The 25,419-nt window shown below is 37.4% G+C and overlaps 1 protein-coding gene across 2 annotated transcripts in view; it reads right to left on the bottom strand.

Moving 5' to 3' along the window:
- Positions 1–25,419, bottom strand: part of LOC126259207 (protein cycle) — a 981,945-nt gene that overhangs the window by 23,557 nt on the left and 932,969 nt on the right. For both annotated transcript variants that reach the window (XM_049955799.1, XM_049955798.1), the window contains 7 exons: positions 19,836–20,073; positions 18,987–19,079; positions 18,269–18,386; positions 16,802–16,966; positions 9,309–9,561; positions 8,061–8,199; positions 4,906–5,024 (listed from right to left, as the gene is read on the bottom strand). In XM_049955799.1, the coding sequence (XP_049811756.1) occupies positions 4,906–5,024; positions 8,061–8,199; positions 9,309–9,561; positions 16,802–16,966; positions 18,269–18,386; positions 18,987–19,079; positions 19,836–20,073 (1,125 nt within the window). The remainder of the gene's footprint in view (positions 1–4,905; positions 5,025–8,060; positions 8,200–9,308; positions 9,562–16,801; positions 16,967–18,268; positions 18,387–18,986; positions 19,080–19,835; positions 20,074–25,419) is intronic.

The following is a 25,419-nucleotide window of genomic DNA, read 5'->3' as shown; positions in this document are numbered from 1 at the left end:
CCACAAATTCAGTATAGAATCTGATAGTAATCCACTTGGGCTCTGGAGCTTTGTTCAGTTTTAATTATTTCACCTGTTTCTCAACAACACTGATTCTGGCACTTACTTTATTCATCTTTCCAGTGGAATGAGGCTTAAATTGAGGTAAAATGTGAAGAAATCAAAACCACTATGTGAGTGGTTTGTCCCTTCAGTCTGTGGTATATCTGCTTTCAACAGTCCTATTTAAAGAAACATTTGAAAATGGAGTTAAGCTTTGCAGCTTTGCTTTACTACCCTCTATTTGCATATGAACCATAGACCTTGCCGTTGGTGGGGAGGCTTGCGAGCCTGAGCGATACAGATAGCCATATCGTAGGTGCAACCAGAATGGAGGGGTATCTGTTGAGAGGCCACACAAACGTGTGGTTCCTGAAGAGGAGCAGCATCCTTTTCAGTAGTTGCAGGGGTAACAGTCTGGATGATTGACTGATCTGGCCTTGTAACACTAACCAAAACGGCCTTGCCATGCTGGTACTGCAAACGGCTGAAAGCAAGGGGAAACTACAGCTGTAATTTTTCCCGAGGGCATGCAGCTTTACTGTATGGTTAAATTATGATGGCATCCTTTTGGGTAAAATATTCCGGAGGTAAAATAGCCCCCATTCAGATCTTTGGGTGGGGACTACACAAGAGGACATCGTTATCAGGAGAAAGAAAACTGGCGTTCTACGGATCAGAGCGTGGAATGTCAGATCCCTTAATCGGGCAGGTAGGTTAGAAACTTTAAAAAGGAAATGGATAGGTTAAAGTTAGATATAGTGGGAATTAGTGAAGTTCAGTGGCAGGTGGAACAAGACGTTTGGTCAGGTGAATACAGCGTTGTAAGTACAAAATCAAATAGGGGCAATGCAGGAGTAGGTTTAATAATGAATAAAAAAAATAGGATTGCGGGTAAGCTACTACAAACAGCATAGTGAACGCATTATTGTGGCCAAGATAGACACGAAGCCCATGCCTACTACAGTAGTACAAGTTTATATGCCAACGAGCTCTGCAGATGATGAAGAAATGGTTCAAATGGCTCTGAGCACTTTGGGACTCAACATCTTAGGTCATCAGTAACCTAGAACTTAGAACTACTTAAACCTAACTAACCTAAGGACATCACACACAGCCATGCCCGAGGCAGGATTCGAACCTGCGACTGTAGCAGTCCCCGGACTGCAGCGCCTAGAAATTGATGAAATGTGTGATGAAATAAGAGATATTATTGAGATAGTGAAGGGAGACGAAAATTTAATAGTCATGGGTGACTGGAATTCGATAGTAGGAAAAGGAAGAGAAGGAAAAGTAGTAGGTGAATATGGATTGGGGGGAAGAAATGAAAGAGGAAGCCACCTGGTAGAATTTTGCACAGAGCATAACTTAATCACAGCTAACACTTGGTTCAAGAATCATAAAAGAAGGTTGTGTACATGGAAGAAGCCTGGAGATACTGACAGATTATATAATGGTTAGACAGAGATTTAGGAACCAGGTTTTAAATTGTAAGACATTTCCAGAGGCAGATGTGGACTCTGACCACAATCTATTGGTTATGACTGTAGATTAAAACTGAAGAAACTGCAAAAAGGTGGGAATTTAAGTAGATGGGACCTGGATAAACTGACTAAACCAGAGTTTGTACAGAGTTTCAGGGAGAGCATAAGGGAACAATTGACAAGAATTGGGGAAAGAAATACAGTAGAAGAAGAATGGGTAGATTTGAGGGATGAAGTAGTGAAGGCAGCAGAGAATCAAGTAGGTAAAAAGACGAGGGCTAGTAGAAATCCTTGGGTGACAGAAGAAGTGTTGAATTTAACTGATGAAAGGAGAAAATATAAAAATGCAGTAAATGAAGCAGGCAAAAAGGAATAAAAACGTCTCAAAAATGAGATTGACAGGAAGTGCAAAATGGCTAAGCAGAGATGGCTAGAGGACAAATGTAACGACATAGAGGCTTATCTCACCTGGGGATAAGATAGATACTGCCTACAGGAAAATTAAAGAGACCTTTTGGAGAAAAAAGAACCACTTGTATGAATATCAAGAGCTCAGATGGAAACCCCGTTCTAAGCAAAGAAGGGATAGCAGAAAGGTGGAAGGAGTATAGAGAGGGTCTATACAAGGGCAATGTACTTGAAGACAATATTATGGAAATGGAAGAGGATGTATACGAAGATGAAATGGGAGATTTGATACTGCGTGAAGAGCTTGACAGAGCACTGAAGACCTAAGTTGAAACAAGGTCGCGAGACTAGACAACATTCCATTAGAACTACTGACAGCCTTGGGAGAGCCATTCCTGACAAAACTCTACCATCTGGTGAGCAAGATGTATGAGACAGGCGAAATACCCTCAGACTTCAAGAAGAATATAATAATTCCAATCCCAAAGAAAGCAGGTGTTGACAGCGAATGCAAATTCTTTACAGACGAATGGAAAAACTGGTAGAATCTGACCTCAGGGAAGATCAGTTTGGATTCTGTAGAAGTATTGGAACACGTGAGGCAATACTGACCCTATGACTTATCTTAGAAGCTAGATTAAGAAAAGGCAAACTTACATTTCTTGCATTTGTAAACTTATAAAAAGCTTTTGACAATGTTGACTGGAATACTCTCTTTCAAATTTTGAAGGTGGCAGGGGTAAAATATAGGGAGTGAAAGGCTATTTACAATTTGTACAGAAACCAGATTGCAGTTATAAGAGTTGAGGGACATGAAAGGGAAGCAGCGGTTGGGAAGGGAGTGAGACAGGGTTGTAGCCTCTCCCCCGATGTTATTCAATCTGTATATTGAGCAAGCAATAAAGGAAAAAAAAGAAAAATTCGGAGTAGGTATTAAAATCCATGGAGAAGGAATAAAGACTTTAAGGTTCGCCAGTGACATTGTAATTCTGTCAGAGACAGCAAAGGACTTGGAAGAGCAGCTGAACGGAATGGAAAGTGTCTTGAAAGGAGGATATAAGATGAATATCAACAAAAACAAAACAAGGATAATGGAATGCAGTTGAGTTAACTCGGGTGATGCTGAGGGAATTAGATTAGGGAATGAGACACTTAATGTAGTAAAGGAATTTTGCTTTTTGGGGAGCAAAATAACTGATGATGGGTGAAATAGAGAGGATATAAAATGTAGACTGGCAATGGCAAGAAAAGCATTTCTGAAGAAAAGAAATTTGTTAACATCGAGTATACATTTAAGTGTTAGGAAGTATTTCTAATAGTATTTGTATGGAGTGTAGCCATGTACGGAAGTGAAACATGAACAATAAATAGTTCAGAGAAGAAGAGAAGAGAAGCTTTCAAAATGTGGTGCTACAGAAGAATGCTGAAGATTAGATGGGTTGATCACATAACTAATGAGGAGGTATTGAATAGAATTGGGGAGAAGAGGAGTTTGTGGCACAACTTGACTAGAAGAAGGGATTGGTTGGTGGGACATGTTCTGAGGCATCAAGAGATCACCAATTTAATACTGGAGGGCAGTGTGGAGGGTAAAAATCATAGAGGGAGACCAAGGGATGAATACACTAAGTAGATTCAGAAGGATGTAGGCTGCAGTACGTACTGGGAGATGAAGCAGCTTTCACAGGATAGAGTAGCATGGAGAGCTACATCAAACCAATCTCAGGACTGAAGACCACAACAACAACAACATTTGCACATACCAACTAAACAGGCAATACATTGAGCATGCGACATGAAGAAAAAACTACAGCTGGCAACTTAACTTACTTAAATGTTAGTCACAAAGCTATTTTAATTGAGGTAATTTATGTGTGTACTTTTATGCATTACAATGCAGTTTTGACACATTGCTTACAGCATTTTAATTATATATTCTTAAACTACAGCCCACTCATACAAAAACTTTGCATTATTTTTTATAAAAAGTGAATGCAATAGTCTTGTGCCGAGAGTATATCGCAAGTGACAACTCTGCCACCCTTAATTTAAGTTTTGTAAACCATTGTAGGTACCTCATTTCCAAAAGTGAATGCCAACCAGAAATGATCTTCATGGGAACCTCTGTTAGAAATATGTCCAATCATCTATGCCCATCACAAAGAGGCTCAGTCTGTATTCATAATAATATCTAAGCTATAAACAAATGTTTCCAAAGCAACAAATTTCTATATAGACAATGACTTATCTGTATCATTCAATCAACAATATAAAATGCCATTTCAGAGACTGTCAAATGTATACTTCAGAAGGTAATTTGATTTATATTGCTGACATCAGAAGTTGTTATATGCAAAGTAACACTCTCAAGAAGGGTGTCTTATAATGATCACAATGATTTAAGTGATCATTCTTCCTCTAAAGATAGTATGATCATTTTTTTACATTCTGCCTATCTTTTCTTTAGTATGTAAATTTGCTCATCTCAGTGGATTTTGAAAAACTTCTACATACTGGACTGCACCAGCAGGGTATACACATATGGAAGTGGACAGGAAACCCACTTCCAAAACCAGAGGCTTCTACATTCACTAAAAGAAAGGAACTGGTTGTAGGGAACAGGAATAACCATGGATAAAATCGGAAATCATACAGGGCACTGGTTCAAAATACCTGCAGCAAGATATGATGTTAAGAAAATCAATAATGAAAACTGCCTTTGTTTGACTGCAACTGCCTCACCTTAGCAGCCCTTTTATTATTATTATTATTATTATTATTATTATTATTTGCTGTCATGGTCTCCTTTTCAGTCCCAAAATTATTTGAGTTTAACCTTTTGTTTCATTTATCTCTCTCTTTCACTTCTGGTACAAAGCCCTTTATTTTAGTTCTTTTCGAACATCTATAATAATCAAAATTCTTCCAATTACAGTAAATAAAAATAAATTAATATGAAATCTCTCTAACTTACAGTATGACCGAGTTCTTTGCAACCAAGTACTCCACATCTTTAGTCCATGGATTTTTAAAGGATTTCCATTCACTTTGAAGTTTTATAAATGATCCCTCTTTGCTTTTAAATCGGTATACCTGAAAATAAAAAGAAAAGGTAATCAATTTTAATTGTGTTTTTAGTTTAAAATATATTTTATAAAAGATACTTGCATTGCAAATTTACTGGCACCAGTCCCATATCAGTTCTTTGAAGTACTGCTTCAACACTCAGTGAGAAATGACACTTGAAATACTTGGTGTAGGAACAATGGTGTTCAATAATCATAGTTAGAAAGAAGTAAAGCTTAATAGAGACAATAGATTGGTGACAAAAGGGACCAAAAGGTCACATTATCTTCACTTTTTTTGTAATCCCACCAGATGTATCAATGGGTCACTCGTTATAACTATACGTACATATGGAAAGGTCTCTAGGAGAGGTGTGGAAGGATATGTCTAGCACAGCCTGGTTACACGGATTAATACTCATGGCAGATTTAAGAGCTGACATGGATCACCATGCTCTCACTTGTCAACTAGCCGATGTTTACAGCCTGTATTATGTGGTTCTCTCCTGGACTGCAAAATTTGCAGTTAGTTTTACCTACGGATGACATTTGGTTAGCCCACAGATTTGCCTGTCTGCCTAATATGAAACTGACATAGCTCTCCATTCAACCAAACATTATGTTTCCATTGAACAAACTGATGGCATTTGGGTGCACCAGAAGCATAGTTTTTATCCAAGTATGTCCCAGTCAAAACTACAAACAGTGTTTTCCAGCAATGAAATATGAGTTATACAAGAAACATTCATAGTGCTGTATTTACCACAAGGTATTCACCTTCAAAAGTCTTTTTCTCTGTGTATTTCCAGAAGAGTCAAGAACTACTACTTTCTGAGATCATCTGATAATAAGTTGTGCTTAATAAAATCTATATTTATGAAGAAGCAGACTTACAACACCTATTTATAGTCATGCCTCCGCATACTTTTAGGTCCTCCTGCAACCTCCAGATATACGTGAATCATGGCCATCCAGTGCAGAAGAACTTTTCTTAACCCAAGGAAGCCTAAGGGGAGAGGGGTTGTTCGTTGAACCACAATTTTTTTTATGTCCCCTGCTTTTGCCCAAGTAACTTTCATACTACTGATGACAAAAGTACCCACCAGCTAAGAAGGGAAGCATACAAGTTCACAGCAATCCATGATGTTTTCAACAAAGTGAATGATAGGTTTCCACTACTGTATAAACCAGGGGTCCACCTCACCATTGACGAGATGCTCAGCTTGTTTAGAGGGCGCTGCCCCTTCAGAGTATTTATGAAGGATAAACCGGGCAAGTATGGCATCCTTATACGCATGATGTCTGATGCAGTTGACAGATACATCTTGAATATGGAACCCTATGCAGGTAATGTTCTGAATTTGTCGAAAGAAGAACGGGGTTCAGCAGCTGTCATCAAACGTCTGGTAGCACCTGTGAAAAATACTGGTCAAAATATTACAACAGACCAATAATACACATCGGTGGATTTGGGCAGAAGAGTTATACCAAGACTACAAAGTTACTACAGTAGGAACTCTCCAGTCAAACAGGAAGCATATTCCAGACATAATGAAGAACACGTCAAATCGATATTCATCAATGTTCTTGTTCACAGACCCATCAACAGGTAGGCCTCCAGTAACTTTGCTGTCCTACATAGCAAAAACGAAACCAAGAAAAAACTTACTGATGTTGTCAACAATGCACCAAGATAAAGGCACTGTTGGAGGAGAGAAGAATAAAATCGAGATAAATGCATATTATAATTCCACGAAAGGTGGAATTGATACCATTGATCAAATGGCGTGTATGTACACCTGCAAGAGGGGAACAAAGAGATGGCCTCTATCTGTATTTTACTCTCTCATCGACATTTGTGCTATCAATGCAAACACCATATTCATCCACCAACATCCAAGATGGAATGAAAAGAAACACAACAAACGAAAACTTTATCTTCTGCAAGCTGGGATGGAACTAGTGAAATTGTAGGTAGAAGAAAGAAGTGCCAATGCAAGAGGGTTATCTAGCCAAATTGTTCAATCAATGGAGACTATTCTACAAAAGAAAATCAAAGAAGTGACAACAGAAGCATGTCAGCTTCCTGCAGGGAAAGGTCAGTGCAATATTTGTGTAAGAGAAGCTAAAACAACAGTATTGTGGACAGTGTCATAAATATGTGTGTAACACACATTCAGAAAAAAAGTTGTGAAGTGTGTCTCTTGCCTTGAAGTTGAGGACTCAGAGTAGTCTATTGTATATGAACACATCTGTATTTTGTATTGTAATATGTCAATTTTTTATTCCCTCAGTCCAATATTTGTAACAATTAACAACGTTTATTAACTGATGCCTTAGTTAAAATACATAAACCATTTCGAAAGTTGTAAGTTTTCGTCAGTAAACTTATTTAATACCTGTTTTTCCACTCACTCTTTTTTTATCCTGTCTCAAATTTTTGCTTGGTAACTTGTGAAATAATGCATTAAATCAGTTCATTTGCACAGTGTAGGCAGTGTCCTCCTTAGAACAAGTTCTGTCACTTCCTCCTATCAGATTTTTGCTTGATAACTTGTGAAATAATGCATTAAATCAGTTCATTTGCACAGTGTAGGCAGTGTCCTCCTTAGAACAAGTTATGTCACTTCCTCCTATCAGATTTTGTGTTATTCTGCACCAAACAAACTAGAATACTTAGAAAAATTTAATTTAATGTTTATTGAATAAAAATCATTCCAAGAGCAATAAACTTATAGCAGGTAATTTGTCAGCCAATTCAAGTTTCTTTGGAATGAAGTTTTACTTAGAGCTTAGATTCTTTTGTGCTGTTAAAACTACCTGAGTAGTTGATTTTTCATCTGAAATAAGTCATAGAATAAAATTTGCTCAACAAATCTCAGGTCTCCAAGTAATTTCCTCACAGTTCACTCTTCAGAAAGCATCAAAAGAGTAAAATATATTCAGTTGTAGAAATAATGAAACCAACTATTATCAGTGGAACAATTACCTTATGGAATTAAAGAGTTGCCTTAGAAGTACACTCTGAAATCAAGCAAAGAATCCATTTAAATTCATTACAGACCTGAGTTGTCACTTTTTCTGGACCCTGCAAAGCTATTTTATGTGATTCAGCAAGATGTGCAATGTCTTCATGATGGTAGTACTCATACATGCTCGTACCATGCAGCTCCTGAGGCAGGAAACCAAGTACCAAGGTAGCCCTGCGGAAAACACATATGACTAATTAATCAGATAAATTATATGTTCCAGAAACTTATGAAGGCCCAACTTTATCTATGATAAAGAATACAGGGCAAAGCAATGAATTAAAATTTGTTCCAAGGCCGGGATTCGAATCCAGGCCTCCAGCATACTAAGTAGATGCACTGACCACTGTGCCATCCTGGCAATGCAGCTAACACAACTGCACATATTACCCTAGTTCATCTCCCTCCCTTCTGAAACATGAACTGAAGTTTGTGTTAGGGAGGGAGATATACTAGGGTAATCTGCCCAGCTGTGTTAGCCGCAGTGCCAGGGCGGCGCAATGGTTAGCACATCTGCCTAGTGAGCGGGAGATCCAGATTTGAATCCTGAACTCAGTACAAATCTTAATTCATTGCTTCAGCTTGTATTCATTATCACAGATGAATAAGTAATTAACTTTGTGCACAGACTTTCACTGAAACTATGAGTGCATCAAACATATGAGTATGTATTTATTAAAATAAATTTTATATACAGAACTAATTTCATATTTTTCATAGCACAGAAACTGGACCGCTTTGTAGATATTTTCTACTGTCAATAGCTAAAAACTCAAAAGATTTTCAAATTTCAGTAACACTGCCTAATGTCCTGGTCAGTTTCCACTTGTTTCTGTTAAATTTTGAAGTGTGAGGTAGTACATATGAAAGTCCTTAACTGAAGTCATCTTAGTTTTATGAAATGCAATGACCCACAGCTGCCTGTAAGTTTTTTTTATTATCACTACCAAAACCAGTGGTAATAATAACTTACGCATCTGTGTGTCATACATTTCATAACATACTTAACAGCTGTTGGCAGTTGCCTTCAAAACATGTTTGAACTTATAATTGTGTAATAACATGGTAATTTAAATTGGATGCTGAGTACACAGGTAACATACACATGATCCAAATTTCGGAAACTTCTCACATGAATTTCAAGCATGGTAAATGCGTGTGTGTATAAAGTACACTGCCAAGAAGAGAAAAATGACCTATGTTAGTGTGATACGTTTTTCAACCCATCAATACAACAAGGTACTGTGGCTATTACTTGATTCTTATTTTTTGAGCCGCATTACCTTTGGTCGACAAAAAGGAATTTGCCATCAAGAGCATGCCTTGATATGAACTGTATTGTTCGAACATTGGGTCGTCTCATTCCTGTCAGTGGTGGGCGTTGTGTCACTTGTGGCTGGACACGACCGACAGCAACAAGGCAGGAGAGATTGCAGGCATCACCTTCCCCTTCACTTTCCTGTTCCTCAAGGCCTATTTTAGCAGGGGCCCAAGATTTGAGATATCCAGTACATTGTATCACACAGTATTTTCGATCTGTAAGAAAAATACCAGTATTTCAGTTCCATTCATGTGATGTATTTCACGCTGAAATAGAATACCTTTCAACCATGCGCACGACTTCATGTCCAGCGCACTGTAGTACACATAAGAGAGGTTTATAATTCAGCAAACCCATATAGTTTCTGGAAAAACTGATATTATATTTATGTAAAAACAAAGATGATGTGACTTACCGAACGAAAGCGCTGGCAGGTCGATAGACACACAAACAAACACAAACACACACACAAAATTCAAGCTTTCACAACAAACTGTTGCCTCATCAGGAAAGAGGGGAAGGAGAGGGAAAGACGAAAGGATGTGGGTTTTAAGGGAGAGGGTAAGGAGTCATTCCAATCCCAGGAGCGGAAAGACTTACCTTAGGGTAAGACACCTGTCTGTATATGTGTGGATGGATATGTGCGTGTGTGCGAGTGTATACCTGTCCTTTTTTCCCCCTAAGGTAAGTCTTTCCACTCCCGGGATTGGAATGACTCCTTACCCTCTCCCTTAAAACCCACATCCTTTCGTCTTTCCCTCTCCTTCCCCTCTTTCCTGATGAGGCAACAGTTTGTTGCGAAAGCTTGAATTTTGTGTGTGTGTTTGTGTTTGTTTGTGTGTCTATCGACCTGCCAGCGCTTTCGTTCGGTAAGTCACATCATCTTTGTTTTTACATATATTTTTCCCACGTGGAATGTTTCTCTCTATTATATTGATATTATATTTAAGGAGACAATGACTAACTTATAAAGTTTCATTTTTATTTTTGACACGATCACTTTTTTTGACACAGTGGCTACCTGAAGATGCTATGCGTGGCATATAGTGAACAAATGTTCATGCATTATAAATAATGTTATCAACTCATGAACATTGTTCTCTAAATGTCATCTATACCATCTGAAGATGGCCATTGTTGGCCAAAACTGGTTATGGCCATGTAAAAAAAGTGATTGTGTCAAAAATAAAAAAGAACTGTATGATATAGTTTTGATATTCTTTCGCAATATACTTATAGGAATCTTAGTTACATCAAAGGAATAATGATACAAATGCTTTTCTCCAGTTCCTCGACTGCAGCTGCAGTGTAGGTACAATGTAGACAGCTGGGACATGTGTGCATGCGTGTTCTGCACTAGTTACCTCTGAAGAAGGACATAGTTTAAGTGGTTAGCAATATATTCAGGCTTGATTGTGTGCCTATTAACTACCCAATGCCTCAACTATATGGTGTGCTGTTACTTTTACTCCTACATTTACATTCCACCAAGGTCATACCATAGCAACATATATTCATTCATTAAAAATATACAATAGACCCCATCAAGAAGGAGAGCCATCAGAGACTAGAACAAGTTGAAATATATATTAACAAAAAACAGACAAGTCACAGAAACTTGCCAGTATGATATATGAACTATAAACGGTCACTATGCTGCTATTATCCTTATGGCAGCTAAATCTACTCAAATAAATTACAAAGAAATAATCTGTATATACTAAATAGGTGCTGTTTATCTCAAAATTGTAGTTTGATCTTTACATGATTATAATGGTATTTTTAGAAAAAATAGTTACCTACATTAGCACATACTAACTCCTGGTTAAAGTGGATTACTACTGGTCATGTAACTTTACAACAATCCCCTGCAGAAATGCTGAGCCTTGCTGCCACTATAATTCTCCACAACTGTGAAAGTGTTGCTAGTGCAGGACGTTGTGCATGAACTGACCGCTCAATTATGACCCTCAAATGTTAGATCCGTTTCATGCCAGGTGTTCTGGGTGGCCTAATTGTATGCTTGAACTGTCCAGAATGTTCTTCAAGCCAAACAGTTGTGGCCTGGTGGAACGATGTTGTCGTTTGGGATCATGAAGTCCATGAATGGCTGCAAGTGGTCTCCAAGTAGTCGAACATAACCATTTCCATACAAAGGCCAGTTCAGTTGGATGAAGGACCCAGTAAATTTAATAGAAACACAGCCCATGCCAAAATGGAGCCACCACCAGTTTGCACAGTGCCTTGTTAACAACTTGGATCCATGGATTCATGATGTCTGCACCACACTTGAACCCTATCATCAGCTCTAACCACCTAACATCAGGACTCATCTGAACAGGCCACAATTTTCCAGTCATCTAGGGTCCAACTGATATGGTCACGAGTCCAGGAGAGGAACTGCAGGCAATGTCCTGCTGTTAGTCAAGGCCCTCATGGCAGTCATCTGCTGCTACTGCCCATTAACACCAAATTTGACTACACTGTCATAACGAATACGTTTGTTGTACGTCCCACAGTCATTTCATGAAGGGTTGCTTGTTTGTTAGCACTGATAATACTACACAAATGCTGCTGCTTTTGGTTGTTAAGTAAAGGCCATCTGCCACTGCAGTGTCTATGGTGAGAGGTGATACCTGAAATTTGGTGTCCTCAGCACACTCTTGACACTATGGATCTTGGAATACTGAAATCCCTAGCGATTTCTAAAATGGAACGTCTCATGCATTTAGATCCAATTACTATTCCACGTTCAAAGACCGTTAATTCCCATTGTGTGGCCACAATCACATTGGAAACTGTTTCACATCTATCATCTGAGTACAAATGACAGTTCTGCCAATGCACTTCCCTTTTATGCCTTATGTATACAAACTACCGCCATCTATATATGTGCATACCCCTATCTCATTGCTTCTGTCACCTCAGTGTATAAGGGGTGTGAATGGTGTCAGATGTTGAGGGATCACTGAGAAGCATATAGAGATGCCGGGTGTACTCATGTGGAACAACATTACCAGAACCAGTCTCATTGTGGGTTTCCATTTGGCCGGCTCAGTCAGATCATGCAACATTCAGACTTGTGGGGCCTTCCCATGTAATGCAGCCTGATGCATTGGAACGTAAAAACAAGAATCCTCTTCGTCAAGTTTCAGGGCAAACACATCTGACCACCACAAAGGAGGATCACCGAATTGTGCACCGAGCACATCATAACCCCTTCATATCTGACCCGCTGTCTGAGAACGAGGAATGGGCTCTCTGCAGTTGTCTGTGCCATACCCACCACTGGTCAGAGACTAGCAACAGCTGGACTCGGAAATTATCATCCCATGAGTGTGCTGCTATTAACAACACAACACAAATGGCTGCATTTGGAGTGGTGCCATGACTGAGAAGAATGGAGTGCTAATGGATGACATTGCAGTGTGTTCAGCAATGAATCATCATTCTACACTACCCCAGATAACCATTGTCAGCAAGTATGCTGGCGACCTACAAAGAGGTCACATTCTTCCAGTGTTTTGCAGAGAGAGTGTGGTTAAAGTTAGATATAGTGGGAATTAGTGAAGTTCGGTGGCAGGAGAAACAAGACTTTTGGTCAGGTGAATACAGGGTTATAAATACAAAATCAAACAGGGGTAATGCAGGAGTAGGTTTAATAATGAATAAAAAAAAAAAATAGGAGTACGGGTAAGCTACTACAAACAGCATAGTGAACGCATTATTGTGGCCAAGATAGACACGAAGCCCACGCCTACTACAGTAGTACAAGTTTATATGCCAACTAGCTCTGCAGATGACAAAGAAATTGATGAAATGCATGATGAGATAAAAGAAATTATTCAGGTAGTGAAGGGAGACGAAAATTTAATAGTCATGGGTGACTGGAATTAAGAGTAGGAAAAGGGAGAGAAGGAAACATAGTAGGTGAATATGGATTGGGGCTAAGAAATGAAAGAGGAAGCCGCCTGGTAGAATTTTGTGCAGAGCATAACTTAATCATAGCTAACACTTGGTTTAAGAATCATGAAAGAAGGTTGTATACATGATAGAACCCAGGAGATACTAAAAGGTATCAGATAGATTATATAATGGTAAGACAGAGATTTAGGAACCAGGTTTTAAATTGTAAGACATTTCCAGGGGCACATGTGGACTCTGACCACAATCTATTGGTTATGAACTGCAGATTAAAACTGAAGAAACTGCAAAAAAGTGGGAATTTAAGGAGATGGGACCTGGATACACTGAAAGAACCAGAGGTTGTAGAGAGTTTCAGGGAGAGCATAAGGGAACAATTGACAAGAATGGGGGAAAGAAATACAGTAGAAGAAGAATGGGTAGCTTTGAGAGATGAAATAGTGAAGGCAGCAGAGGATCACATAGGTAAAAAGACAAGGGCTGGTAGAAATCCTTGGGTGACAGAAGAAGTGTTGAATTTAATTGCTGAAAGGAGAAAATATAAAAATACAGTAAATGAAGCAGGCAAAAAGGAATACAAACTTCTCAAAAATGATATCGACAGGAAGTGCAAAATGGCTAAGCCGGGATGGCTAGAGGACAAATGTAAGGATGTAGAGGCTTATCTCACTAGGGATAAGATAGATACTGCCTACAAGAAAATTAAAGAGACCTTTGGAGAAAGGAGAACCACTTGCATGAATATAAAGAGAAAGAGCTTTGATGGAAACCCCGTTCTAAGCAAAGAAGGGAAAGCAGAAAGGTGGAAGAGTATAGAGAGGGTCTTTACAAGGGCGATGTACTTGAGGACAATATTATGGAAATGGAAGAGGATGTAGATGAAGATGAAATGGGAGATATGATATTGCGTGAAGAGTTTGACAGAGCACTGAAAGACCTGAGTCAAAACAAGGCCTCCGGAGTAGACAACATTCCATTAGAACTACTGACAGCCTTGGGGGAGCCAGTCCTGACAAAACTCTACCATCTGGTGAGCAAGATGTATGAGACAGGCGAAATACCCTCAGACTTCAAGAAGAATATAATAATCCCAATCCCAAAGAAAGCAGGTGTTGACAGATGTGAAAATTACCAAACTATCAGTTTAATAAGTCACAGCTGCAAGATACTAACATGAATTCTTTATAAACGAATGGAAAAACTGATAGAAGGCGACCTCGGGGAAGATCAGTTCGGATTCCATAGAAATGTTGGAACACGTGAGGCAATACTGACCCTACAACTTATCTTAGAAGAAAGATTAAGGAAAGGCTAACCTACATTTCTAGCATTTGTAGACTTAGAGAAAGCTTTTGACAATGTTGATTGGAATACTCTCTTTCAAATTCTGAAGGTGGCAGGGGTAAAATACAGAGAGCGAAAGGCTATTTACAATTTGTACAGAAAGCAGATGGCAGTTATAAGAGTCGAGGGGTATGAAAGGGAAGCAGTGGTTGGGAAGGGAGTGAGACAGGGTTGTAGCCTATCCCTGATGTTATTCAATCTGTATATTGGGCAAGCAATAAAGGAAACAAAAGAAAAGTTCGAAGTAGGCATTAAAATCGATGGAGAAGAAATAAAAACTTTGAGGTTCGCCGATGACATTGTAATTCTGTCAGAGACAGCAAAGGAATTGGAAGAGCAGTTGAACGGAATGGACAGTGTCTTGAAAGAAGGGTATAAGATGAACATCAACAAAAGCAAAACAAGGATAATGGAATGTAGTCGAATTAAGTCGTGTGATGCTGAGGGAATTAGATTAGGAAATGAAACACTTAAAATAGTGAAGGAGTTTTGCTATTTGTGGAGCAAAATAATTGATGATGGTTGAAGTAGAGAGGATATAAAATGTATACCGGCAATGGCAAGGAAAGCGTTTCTGAAGAAGAAAAATTTGTTAACATCGAGTATAGATTTAAATGTCAGGAAGTCGTTTCTGAAGGTATTTGTATGGAGTTTAGCCATGTATGGAAGTGAAACGTGGACAATAAATAGCTTAGACAAGAAGAGAATAGAAGCTTTCGAAATGTGGTGCTACAGAAGAATGCTGAAGATTAGATGGTAGATCACATACTAATGAGGAGGTATTGAACAGAATTGGGGAGAAGAGGGGCTTGTGGCACAACTTGACTAGAAGAAGGGATCGGTTGGTAGGACATGTCTGAGGCATCGAGGGATCACCAATTTAGTATTGGAGGGCCATGTGGAGGGTAAAAATCGTAGAGGGAGACCAAGAGATGAATACAGTAAGCAGATTCAGAAGGATGTAGGCTGCAGTAGGTACTGGGAGATGAAGAAGCTTGCACAGGATAGAGTAGCATGGAGAGCTGCATCAAACCAGTCTCAGGACTGAAGACCCCAACAACAACATATGTGAATAGTAATCAGTCATTTTAATAATAAAATGCTTATTACATATCTTACATAGATACCACAGATTTATCATCACTTAACATAGGTTTGGTGTCTCATTCTATGCTTCAGTCATGATTAGTAATTAAGGTACTCTTTAAGGAACAATGTCTGTGGCATCTAAATCTTATGATGTCCCTTTCATAACATAGCTTAAGTCTCAAATTTTGTATAGAGCAGCTCTCAACCTGATCATTAGTGCCCTGCTCAGTAACCAATCTTTAACTCTTCATTTCATCTGAAATGCAAAGAAGGACAAGCTAGAACTAATTATAGTGGTATTGGAGTTCCGATATATCGTTCCCATATGTGGTTGCATGGCATAAACTCTGTCTAGTCCATTACTGGTCATGACAGTTCACTTACACATTGAACTTGACAAAATTGTTTTTGTTTTTAAGATGTAAGATCATTTGAAATTGATAATTTTATTAATTTAATAGAAAGTGGTGCTGACTTGTTCAACTGCAATGCATATATGCATCTATATGATGAAAGGAGGTGAGATGAATGGCAGTTAATCAAAAGATTTGATTCTAACATCAGAGCAGTTGGCATGAGAATTTTAAGTAACACTTAGTGTCTCCCTTGTTTATGTAGCTATTACCGGTTACAGAGAATAACTGAAAGTTTTTGAGTTGCACAGTGAAATGTTACTGACAAGTGTCCAGATTAATAAAGGCTCCGTCTATCTTCTGTTTCATTTAGCTTCCACGCACAACATAATAACTATGCAACAATATTATACCTTGCAAAAATCGGAAAGCTCTGTCCGCATAAGAGGAATCTTTGCATAGTATCCTAACAACTACATTTAAATAAAAATAAAAAGCTGTTTATGAATTTAGTCTCATGCCACTAATTTTCAGGGTATGTGCTGTCAACCTCTTAAATTTTGATCAATAATATTCAGCTTTTCGCTTCAGACCCATTTTGTTGTTTCAACTGTGCAGTGGGAATAGAGAGTAAAAAAAATGTGCAGTATTCTTGTGATGATTCACATGTTAGTCATACTTTCTACAAGACTCGTGTATCACCTATAACATACGAGTCCTAGTGTTTCAAAAGTGCACATCATACCTGGAGGTTGCTGCTTTTTGCGCCGGTGGCAACCAGTAGTGGTATCAGCTTCTTCTTTAACTACAGGCGAATGTTTGCACTTCATGCGGCAGAAGAAAGATCTTCTAGCACCAGGGCACAGCCGTGATACCCCTTGAGGAACATCTGTCTTCACTGGGAGCATAGCTAAACAAAAACATCAACTGGAATTTAAAAACCTTTACAAAATTTTATTATTTTTCATTTTACCAAGAAATAGGAGATTATTTTATATATCTTTTTCATTCAGTTGCTAATTTCACTCACACACACAGTGAAGAAAACATTTGTGGACCATCTGCAAAGTAATGCCAAATAAGCTATAAATAAAACACTGGAAAAGTTGAAGGTTTTCTTCATTATTGAAGTGTTACATTACTACATTATCCATATTACTTAAGCATTTATCATCTCTCTTAATGGCTTGACAATTACCTCTGTACAAAATTGTGCTGCCTGAGTGTCTGGAGCCTAATCAAACATGAATTTGTGGTATCACGGTCATTTACCAGAATTGCACGAAAAATACTCTGAGAAATTGGCAGAGAGATTTCTGATAGTTGAGATATCCTGCAACACTGGCTCCACAAATTATTTTGTCACTTATCTGTATCTGTTGGTTGCTAGCTACAGAAAGACTTCCACTTGCATCATCGTCATTTACACTTATCCTTCCACTCTTAAATAAACAATACCGTTGACACGACAACTTCAGTCGCCAAAGCCGATGTGTATATAGTACAAATTTCATGATGCATTTCAACAGGATTGAGATTTTTTTGGACTAAAAAATTGTGCCACATGAATATTTAACATTTTGCAAGATTTTCAGTGGTAAACATCCTTTCTGAATGACCACTGTATGTGAACAAACAGGAGCTTTGCAGCTTTATAAGTATCAAATTTTAAGCACGCTGATCTGCTGTCTGACTTAGTGTAACCACTGCCTCGTTTCCTTCATTACTTCCTGTACTAGATAAAAATGTAGGTTATTTGATGGGAAGCCTTAGTAGTAATTTATCACTGTGAGAACAGAAGTTGTACTAAGTACTAGGTAGGTAACTGTTGTCTAGAATTACACATATGTTATGATGAGACATTGAGCAGATTAAAAATGCTATGTTTTTTTTTTTTTTTTGTTTTTATTTATTTATTTTTTGTTTTAAAGAAAAGATAGGCTATATTATTCACAAGTCAAAACACATGAGATTATTACACTCACATCAAATTTAATATGTGGTCGTAGTGGCCACAATTGCTCTTTGTTGCTCATCTTTTCTTCTACAGGCATATTGATCCTATTATATAGCTTTTTATTTCAAAAACCAAGATTGTCTATACTTTAGATTAGTTAATGTTAATTCCATTCACTTCTTCATATCTTCCAATGTATGACTTTGCATCCTTGTTATTACAACAATGAAAGTCAATATGTTCTATTTTACTTACTTTTGGCATCAATCAGCCTTTCCCTGGGACTAAGATCAGAAGAAGAGAGCTGCTCTTTCACTTTTGCTACATCTTTTGGATGGAGGATATCAAACCAACTTTGGCCTAATAGGTCCCCCTGCAAGCAAATGCAAAATTAGAAGATGTGTTAGATTGCCCAGATAATGAAATTCTCTATTGGTACAGTATTCTTAAAACCAAAAACAGATTCAGTTACTTCTGCATCCCTAAGTACTTATTCAGAAACATGCAGTTTTGGTTGTAGATGCCAGGATGTTTTCTCCAGTGTACAATGGATTTTTAACAAGATTACTATTTGTAGCTATGAACAACACAAGAAAAATATCCAGCTTTGATTAATGAATTTTGCTCAGAGAGTAAAAATGTGTGAGATCTTTGAGGATAACAAAGCTGGAGAAATGTTAGTGTAAATGCAATTACGTTATTGGGACAGTAAGTAAAAGCCAAATAATATAGCAGTATATACTGATATGGCATAGTAGCATTCGTGTATCAAGAAGCCTGCCTGTTCTTACTTATTGTTTAGTCTCGATATAATACATCATTATTTGTGAGCTACATACTGCCTTGAAAAAATGAACTCAGGAAAATGAGATTTGAATACATATACAGATGGTTATAAAATTTAAAGTGCCTCATACTTCGTCAACACGTATTTAAATAAGAAAATTCAGTTAGAATGCCTTAGAATATTTACCTGTGAATAGCTTAAAATTTGAGAAACAGATTCTGAGACGTACAGAATCCTTCCTCTATCACAGCCAACAACAAAGAGGAATCCCTCAGCTGCCTGAAACAAACAATACAGTAGGAATTCAACATGAAACTTATAATTATTCACTCATTCATTCATCAAACACTGGGTTCTGTGTACACTGTTTCCCTAGTATCTGTAGTAGAATTTTACTGTCAGTGGAACCAATGGCCTTGGGAAGATTTTTTTCCAGTTACCTCTGCCAGAACTGTATTGGTGAGGTTATATAATTTTTTTCTGTGTAAAAAATACTTTCCTGGAAGTCAGACCAAGGGGACTGTGAACAAATTCTCATCAGAGAACTGCGTCAGTATAGTATTAAAGGAATTAAGAGAATGAGTCGGCGCCGTGTGTGTGTGTGTGTGTGTGTGTGTGTGTGTGTGTGTTTTGTGTGCGGGTGCGCGCGCGTGCACACATGCGAGTTGTGCTTGTGTGATGGGTGTGTGTTTTGTAATTTGGAAGAAGGGCTTTGCCTGAAAGCTTAATATTTTAGCACTCTTTTTCATTGTGTCTGTCTGCAACACAGTGCCTCGTCTGTGAGGTGAGTAGCAGTCTATCCTACCCATATTATTGTTATTCCATCTTGAACTTTCCACTTTTTAAATGACTCTACATTTATTTTAATAAATGAAGTGTTCCACATTCTATTTTCAGGTACAAATATATAGTCAAATGGTGTGCAATATAAAAATATAAGGCAGATTTCTTTACACTGTTAGTTGTGGAACCAGTTCTTTGGAGGTGTCATAGCCATATGAGCCCATATCCTCACAGTTTGGCAAGATCCCCTACCTGTAAGATGAGGGTCTTGAGTTCCTGATCAGAGAGGAAGGAGGGCTTATAGTGGCCCTCGGTGTAGGAGTGGACGGCACCACGGATGGTCTTGAGGTGCTGCACGGCCATACGCAGCACTGTCAGCTTGTCCAGCTTGCGGGACATGGCATGACACATGGGCACCATTGCTGACAGCTCCGTAATGTATGTGTTCATCTTGTCCCGCCGCCGCTTCTCGATCTCACTGTGGTTCTGCCTGGAATGGTAACAAGTGAAGTTATAAAATGCTCAGTTATACAGAGGTTGAAGCTTTACAAGGTGTAATACTGAGTATGGCATTCAAAATAAAAAAGAAGATAAAGGTTCATTGTCTAATCATTAATTCACACTCATTTAAACAAATATGTAAAGTGCAAATTAAGCTCTTTACCTGTGGTGGGGTACACAGCCATGGATGCGGATTGTATTATGTGACACACAACTGGACATTTGCTGCTGGATGGCTTACAATGGTAACTATTTCAAGAGGGAACACTGTGGTATAGTGCAGCAGTGATTCTATTATCATGATGATGTCTGAATTTGCAATCCTCAAAGCATTTTGGTTGTCACAGCACAACATTGACTCAATGTCTGACAGTAATTGGTTAGAATGGAGAAGACTAGCATACTGGCTACTTGACCAAAAGCGTCCTTTACAAATTATGGCTGTTATTGACTTGGAGTTTTTCTGTTTTCTTTATTTTGTATTCAGCTATCTTGTCATGCATTTGGCATTTAACATAAGTGATATAATTCATGAAATACTGATGTCTATTCTTTTGAAAGCGTAAATCATTTTACATACATCTGCAACCTTGCTTTACATTACCAGAAACTATGATTTTTTTATATTAACCATTAATGATCCTACACTGAAATAATACATTTTTTCTTTCCTTTTGTTAACCAGACTTGTTTTAACATCACTCTGTCAATTATTGTCAGTTTGTAATTGTGGTAGCTTATTGGATCCCCGTCAGCTACCAACTAGATGTCTGTTTAGCATTTATGCTTATGAGGAACCTATCCTTGACAACCTCTAAAGCTTATTCATTTTGGGTAGATGTCTCCTCATGTACAACCACATAATTTCAATTTTCATTTACTTGTGCATACATCATTAGTCTTACTTCTTCAGCTTCACAATTACTTCAATTTAGTGTCTTTTTGAAATTCTTATTATTCATTCATGCGCACTCCGTATTCATTTAATTCTTTCGTAACTTTTTGTTTCTTTTGTTGTGTAACATGCTGTCATCAGACCGCTAATTAGGAATAGAACACACAGCCACTTTTGATAAAACATGTGAAGTGAAGCTACGTTGGCATTGGCATTAAAAAAAAGAAACTGGCAATGATATAGTTATTAGCAAAAACTTAGAGAATGAGTATTGCATCGTTATCATACAAATTCCCGAAAATTTCAAGAAGTCACTGTAATGCTCCACATTTACGACTGAGGATTTTATTGGTGTTAATGCTGCTGAAACTGTCCGCATTCTCTCTTTGGTTGTGTCTTATCTTCCTGAAAAAAGTATTGGATATCTCCACTCAGCCACATAAGAAGTCATTAGTTAAATTTTTTTATTGTCCTGGGAACAATATAACCTGCTCTAGCATTCTGCTGTCATTTCCTATCTTATCTTACTGTTTTCAATGCATAATGTTTGTTTACATACATTGAAATGCATATTATGGTTGACACAGTGTAGGGCAGGGGATATTTTATGGTTTCAAAACCATGGTTTTCACTTCCCTATTGAGCCCTAGTATTATGATGGGTTAGTTTTTGCTTGTTCCTAGTTATTGGGAACTATTATTTCTGCAAAGTCTCTATGTTGCTGTTCTATTGTTGAATTTATGGTGCTAAGGACCCCTTTCCTGCTGACATTGTTTCATGTGTGGTAACTAACTTGTAGTTTAGTTCTCCTGTGCTTGTTTGACACATTCATGTCAAGCTGCATGAACTTCTGCAGGTCTGGTCTAAAATATCAACTTGTGGTCAATGTTTGGCATCACTGTTGAGACACACAATCTTTTACTCATTTTCATATTGTACTTCCAAAATGTGGTGTTACTTAATTGTAAATTTCTGTGATTTGTGTCAACTTAGAGCACATATTCTAAGCTGATTGCTTAACAAAGACAAACAAAATGCTTTAAACATTAAATTTGCATTTGATTGTAATACTAAATGTGTTAAATGATGTCATTGGTGCTTCAAAGAGTCATGGTTTCCAGAAGCAATGCTTAATCTGCCACTTGAAATTTATTTGAACAATCTAGGCATTTAAACAATATTTTGGAGTGTTGGCCCATGTGTTGAGGACAAAGACTAACATTTTTATTTTGTGGAGAGTTTTTTGAATTGTCTAGCCTTTCTAATAACTAGCTAATTTGAATTCTATAGTTCTGTACACACCTAAACTACACATATATTCTGCGAATCACTGTGAAGCACATGCCAGTTATTGGGGCTGCTTTCCCGTTCCTTTCATGTGTGGAGGGTAGGAAGAATGATTGTTTAAATGCCTCTATGTGTAATGTTATTCATCTAATCTTTTACTCATGACCCTTATGTGAGCATACACTAGGGGTTGTTGTATATTTCTAGAATCATCATTTAAAGCTGGTTCTTGAAACTTTGCTAGTAGACTTTCTTAGGGTAGTTTACATGTATCTTCAAGAGTCTGCCAGTTTATTTCTCTCAGGATCTCAACAACCTTCTCCCTCAGGTCAAACAAAACTGTGACCATTTGTGCTGCCCTTCTCTGTATATGTTCAGTATTTATTGCCAGTCCTTTTTGGTACAGATCCCATACACTTGAGCAATAGTTTAGGATGAGTCACACGAGTCATTTGAAAGCAGTCTCTTATGTAGACTGATCGCATTTCCCTAGTATTCTACCAATACACCAAAGTCTGTTATTTTCTTTGGCCGAAACTGAGCTTATTTGATCATTTCACTTCATGTCCCAACAATGTGTTACACCCAAGTATTTGTATGAGTTTACAGATTCCTTCTGTGATGTACTACTGTTATATTCATAGGATACAATGTTTCTTTCATTTCGTGCAGTGCACAATTTTACATTTTTTAACATCTGAAGCATACTGCCAACCATTGTACCACTTTGATATGATATGTTATCAAGATCTGACTGAATATTTGTAAGCCTTGATTCAGACTGTACTTCATTGTAGTAACTGCATCATCTACAAAATTTCTGATGTTACTATTAATATTGTCTGTAAGACAATATATTACACTTCCCTGGGGTACACCTGAAATTTCTACTACATTTGTCAATGACTCTATCCAAGGTGACATGCTGTGTCCTCCATGTCAAGAAATTCTCAGTCCATTCACATATTTCATCTGATACCCCATATGACCATACTTTTGATAATAAGCATACATGTGGTACTGAGTCAAATGCTTTTCAGAAATTGAGAAATACTGCATCTACCTGACTGCATCTATCTGATATCTGCAAACCTATACTTAACCTTGTACCAGTTTGTAGGGTTCCTTCCTATTACATTCATGTATGGTTTGAGCGAAAATTGGCTGTTTAAACACCTCCATGCATGTTGTTATTTGTCTAATCTTGTCTTCACAAGCCCTACTGGTGCAGTAGGTAGCGGGTTGTACAATATTCTCAGAATCCTCTCTTAAAGTTGGATCTTTTATCTTGGCAAGTAGTCTGGGCTATCTTGAATGGTAACCACTTGGCTGCTCTTGTAAATAATTTATTTAACAACCAGTTTTATAGACTAAAAGCCATCATCAGGTTGTTAAATAAATTATTTACAAGAGCAGCCAAGTGGTTGTTATTCCAGATGTCTATCTATGGCTGCAGTTGTTTCTGATACAAGATAGTGTGTTTTCTGGAATAGAGTGTATCTATCTTCAAGCATAGGCTATTTTAGTTTCTTCAGCTTCTCTTGGTGCTCTTCCATGAATCAAAACAAATCAGAAAAGTTTTTTCCATTCTGTGAAATGGATAACTTTACATTCCTGTACATTTAAAGCAAGTTACCAATCTTTGCACCACTTTGAAGTCTTATCAAAATCAAACTGAATATTTATGCAGCATATATTTTTTCCCATACTGTGCAGAAAGTCTGAGGTTACTATTAATATTATCAGCGAAGTCCGTAATATACAACATGAACAGGAAGGAACCAAACACATTATACACATGTAAATTTACAAAATATTCCTCAGGACATGTACTGAAGCTTAATGTATTGCAGTTTGAAGAGATAAAATACTTTGTGGAGCTTTGTAGTCAAATAAATATATGCCAATTCTTTGATATCTGCAAAAACAGGATACTGAAAGTTGTCATAAATAAAGGAGTAGAAATATAAAGACTAATGTATGTCCTTGTTCAGTGCTCAAAATATTCTGATTGTCATGTTGCAGCACATTTGCTATTATATAAATGGGTGAGAAACTTTCAACCCTGTAGTGCAAGACAATGGTAAAAAAGGCACTTATTTCTTGACTTAGTCCCATTTTAGGTTCACACCACTGAGTAAATTCCATCCATGAAGAGTTATTTTATGAGAGTCAGCAAAATATTTCTTTATTATTATTCCCATTTTGCAATATATTTTAAAGATTTGTTGATAGAAAGTACAAATGAATTTTAGAAAACAATTAGTAACAAAACAGAAATAATAGAAAATAAGGAAGGTATTTCTTTGAACAAAGAAACAGCAAAGGATTCAATCAATACTTTAAAGAATGGAAGAACTAAAGGAACTGGAGGAACTCCAAGTGAACTAGTGAAATATGGTACATTTAAAGTATGTGATCTTTTGAGAAACCTTTTTGAGAAATGTTTAAATGTGAGGCCATCCCAGGAGATTGAGAAGCAGGATTTATTTCAAGACCTCACAAGAAAGGAGAAAAAGATAAGTGTAAGAATTATAGAGGAATAACTGTGGATAATATATTTAGCAGACTTTACAGAAGGGTTGTTAAACATTTTATAGAGACAGACTTTAAGGAAATGGAGGCTGAAGAACAAGCTGGTTTCAGAGCATGAAGGTCAACAATAGACCATATATTTTATTTGCATCAAATACTTGAAAAAGCCTATTATAATATACCATGCAGTTTGTGGAATGCTTTAAAATTATCTGATATCAATCCCATTATAATTACAATCCTATTATAATTAAAAGAGTCCACAGCATATATGAAAGCTCAACAACAAATTTCTCTTAGCCAGAATATAAGTTACAAAAGGATTACATCAGAGATGCAACCTTTCACCATAACTGTATAAAATTGTACAGATAAAGCATTGGAAAACTGGAAGTTAAAAATGTAAGAACATAGGAATGCCAGTAAATGATGTACCATATATTCAATACAAATTTGCTGATGACCATTCTCGCACAGGATAAAGAAGATATTAAAATAGCAACAGGAAATTAATAGAAGAGTATAAAGAATAGAGCCTCCAGGTCAACATGAATAAAACTAAATACATGTTAATAGGAGGAGCAAATCACAATTTTACACTGGAAGATGAAATAGAAA

This window comes from Schistocerca nitens, chromosome 5 (genome assembly GCF_023898315.1).
Source record: "Schistocerca nitens isolate TAMUIC-IGC-003100 chromosome 5, iqSchNite1.1, whole genome shotgun sequence".
In the NCBI taxonomy this organism is placed as follows: Eukaryota; Metazoa; Arthropoda; class Insecta; order Orthoptera; family Acrididae; genus Schistocerca; species Schistocerca nitens.
Note: the sequence above shows the minus strand (reverse complement) of the source record. Positions and strands in the feature narration are given on the sequence as shown.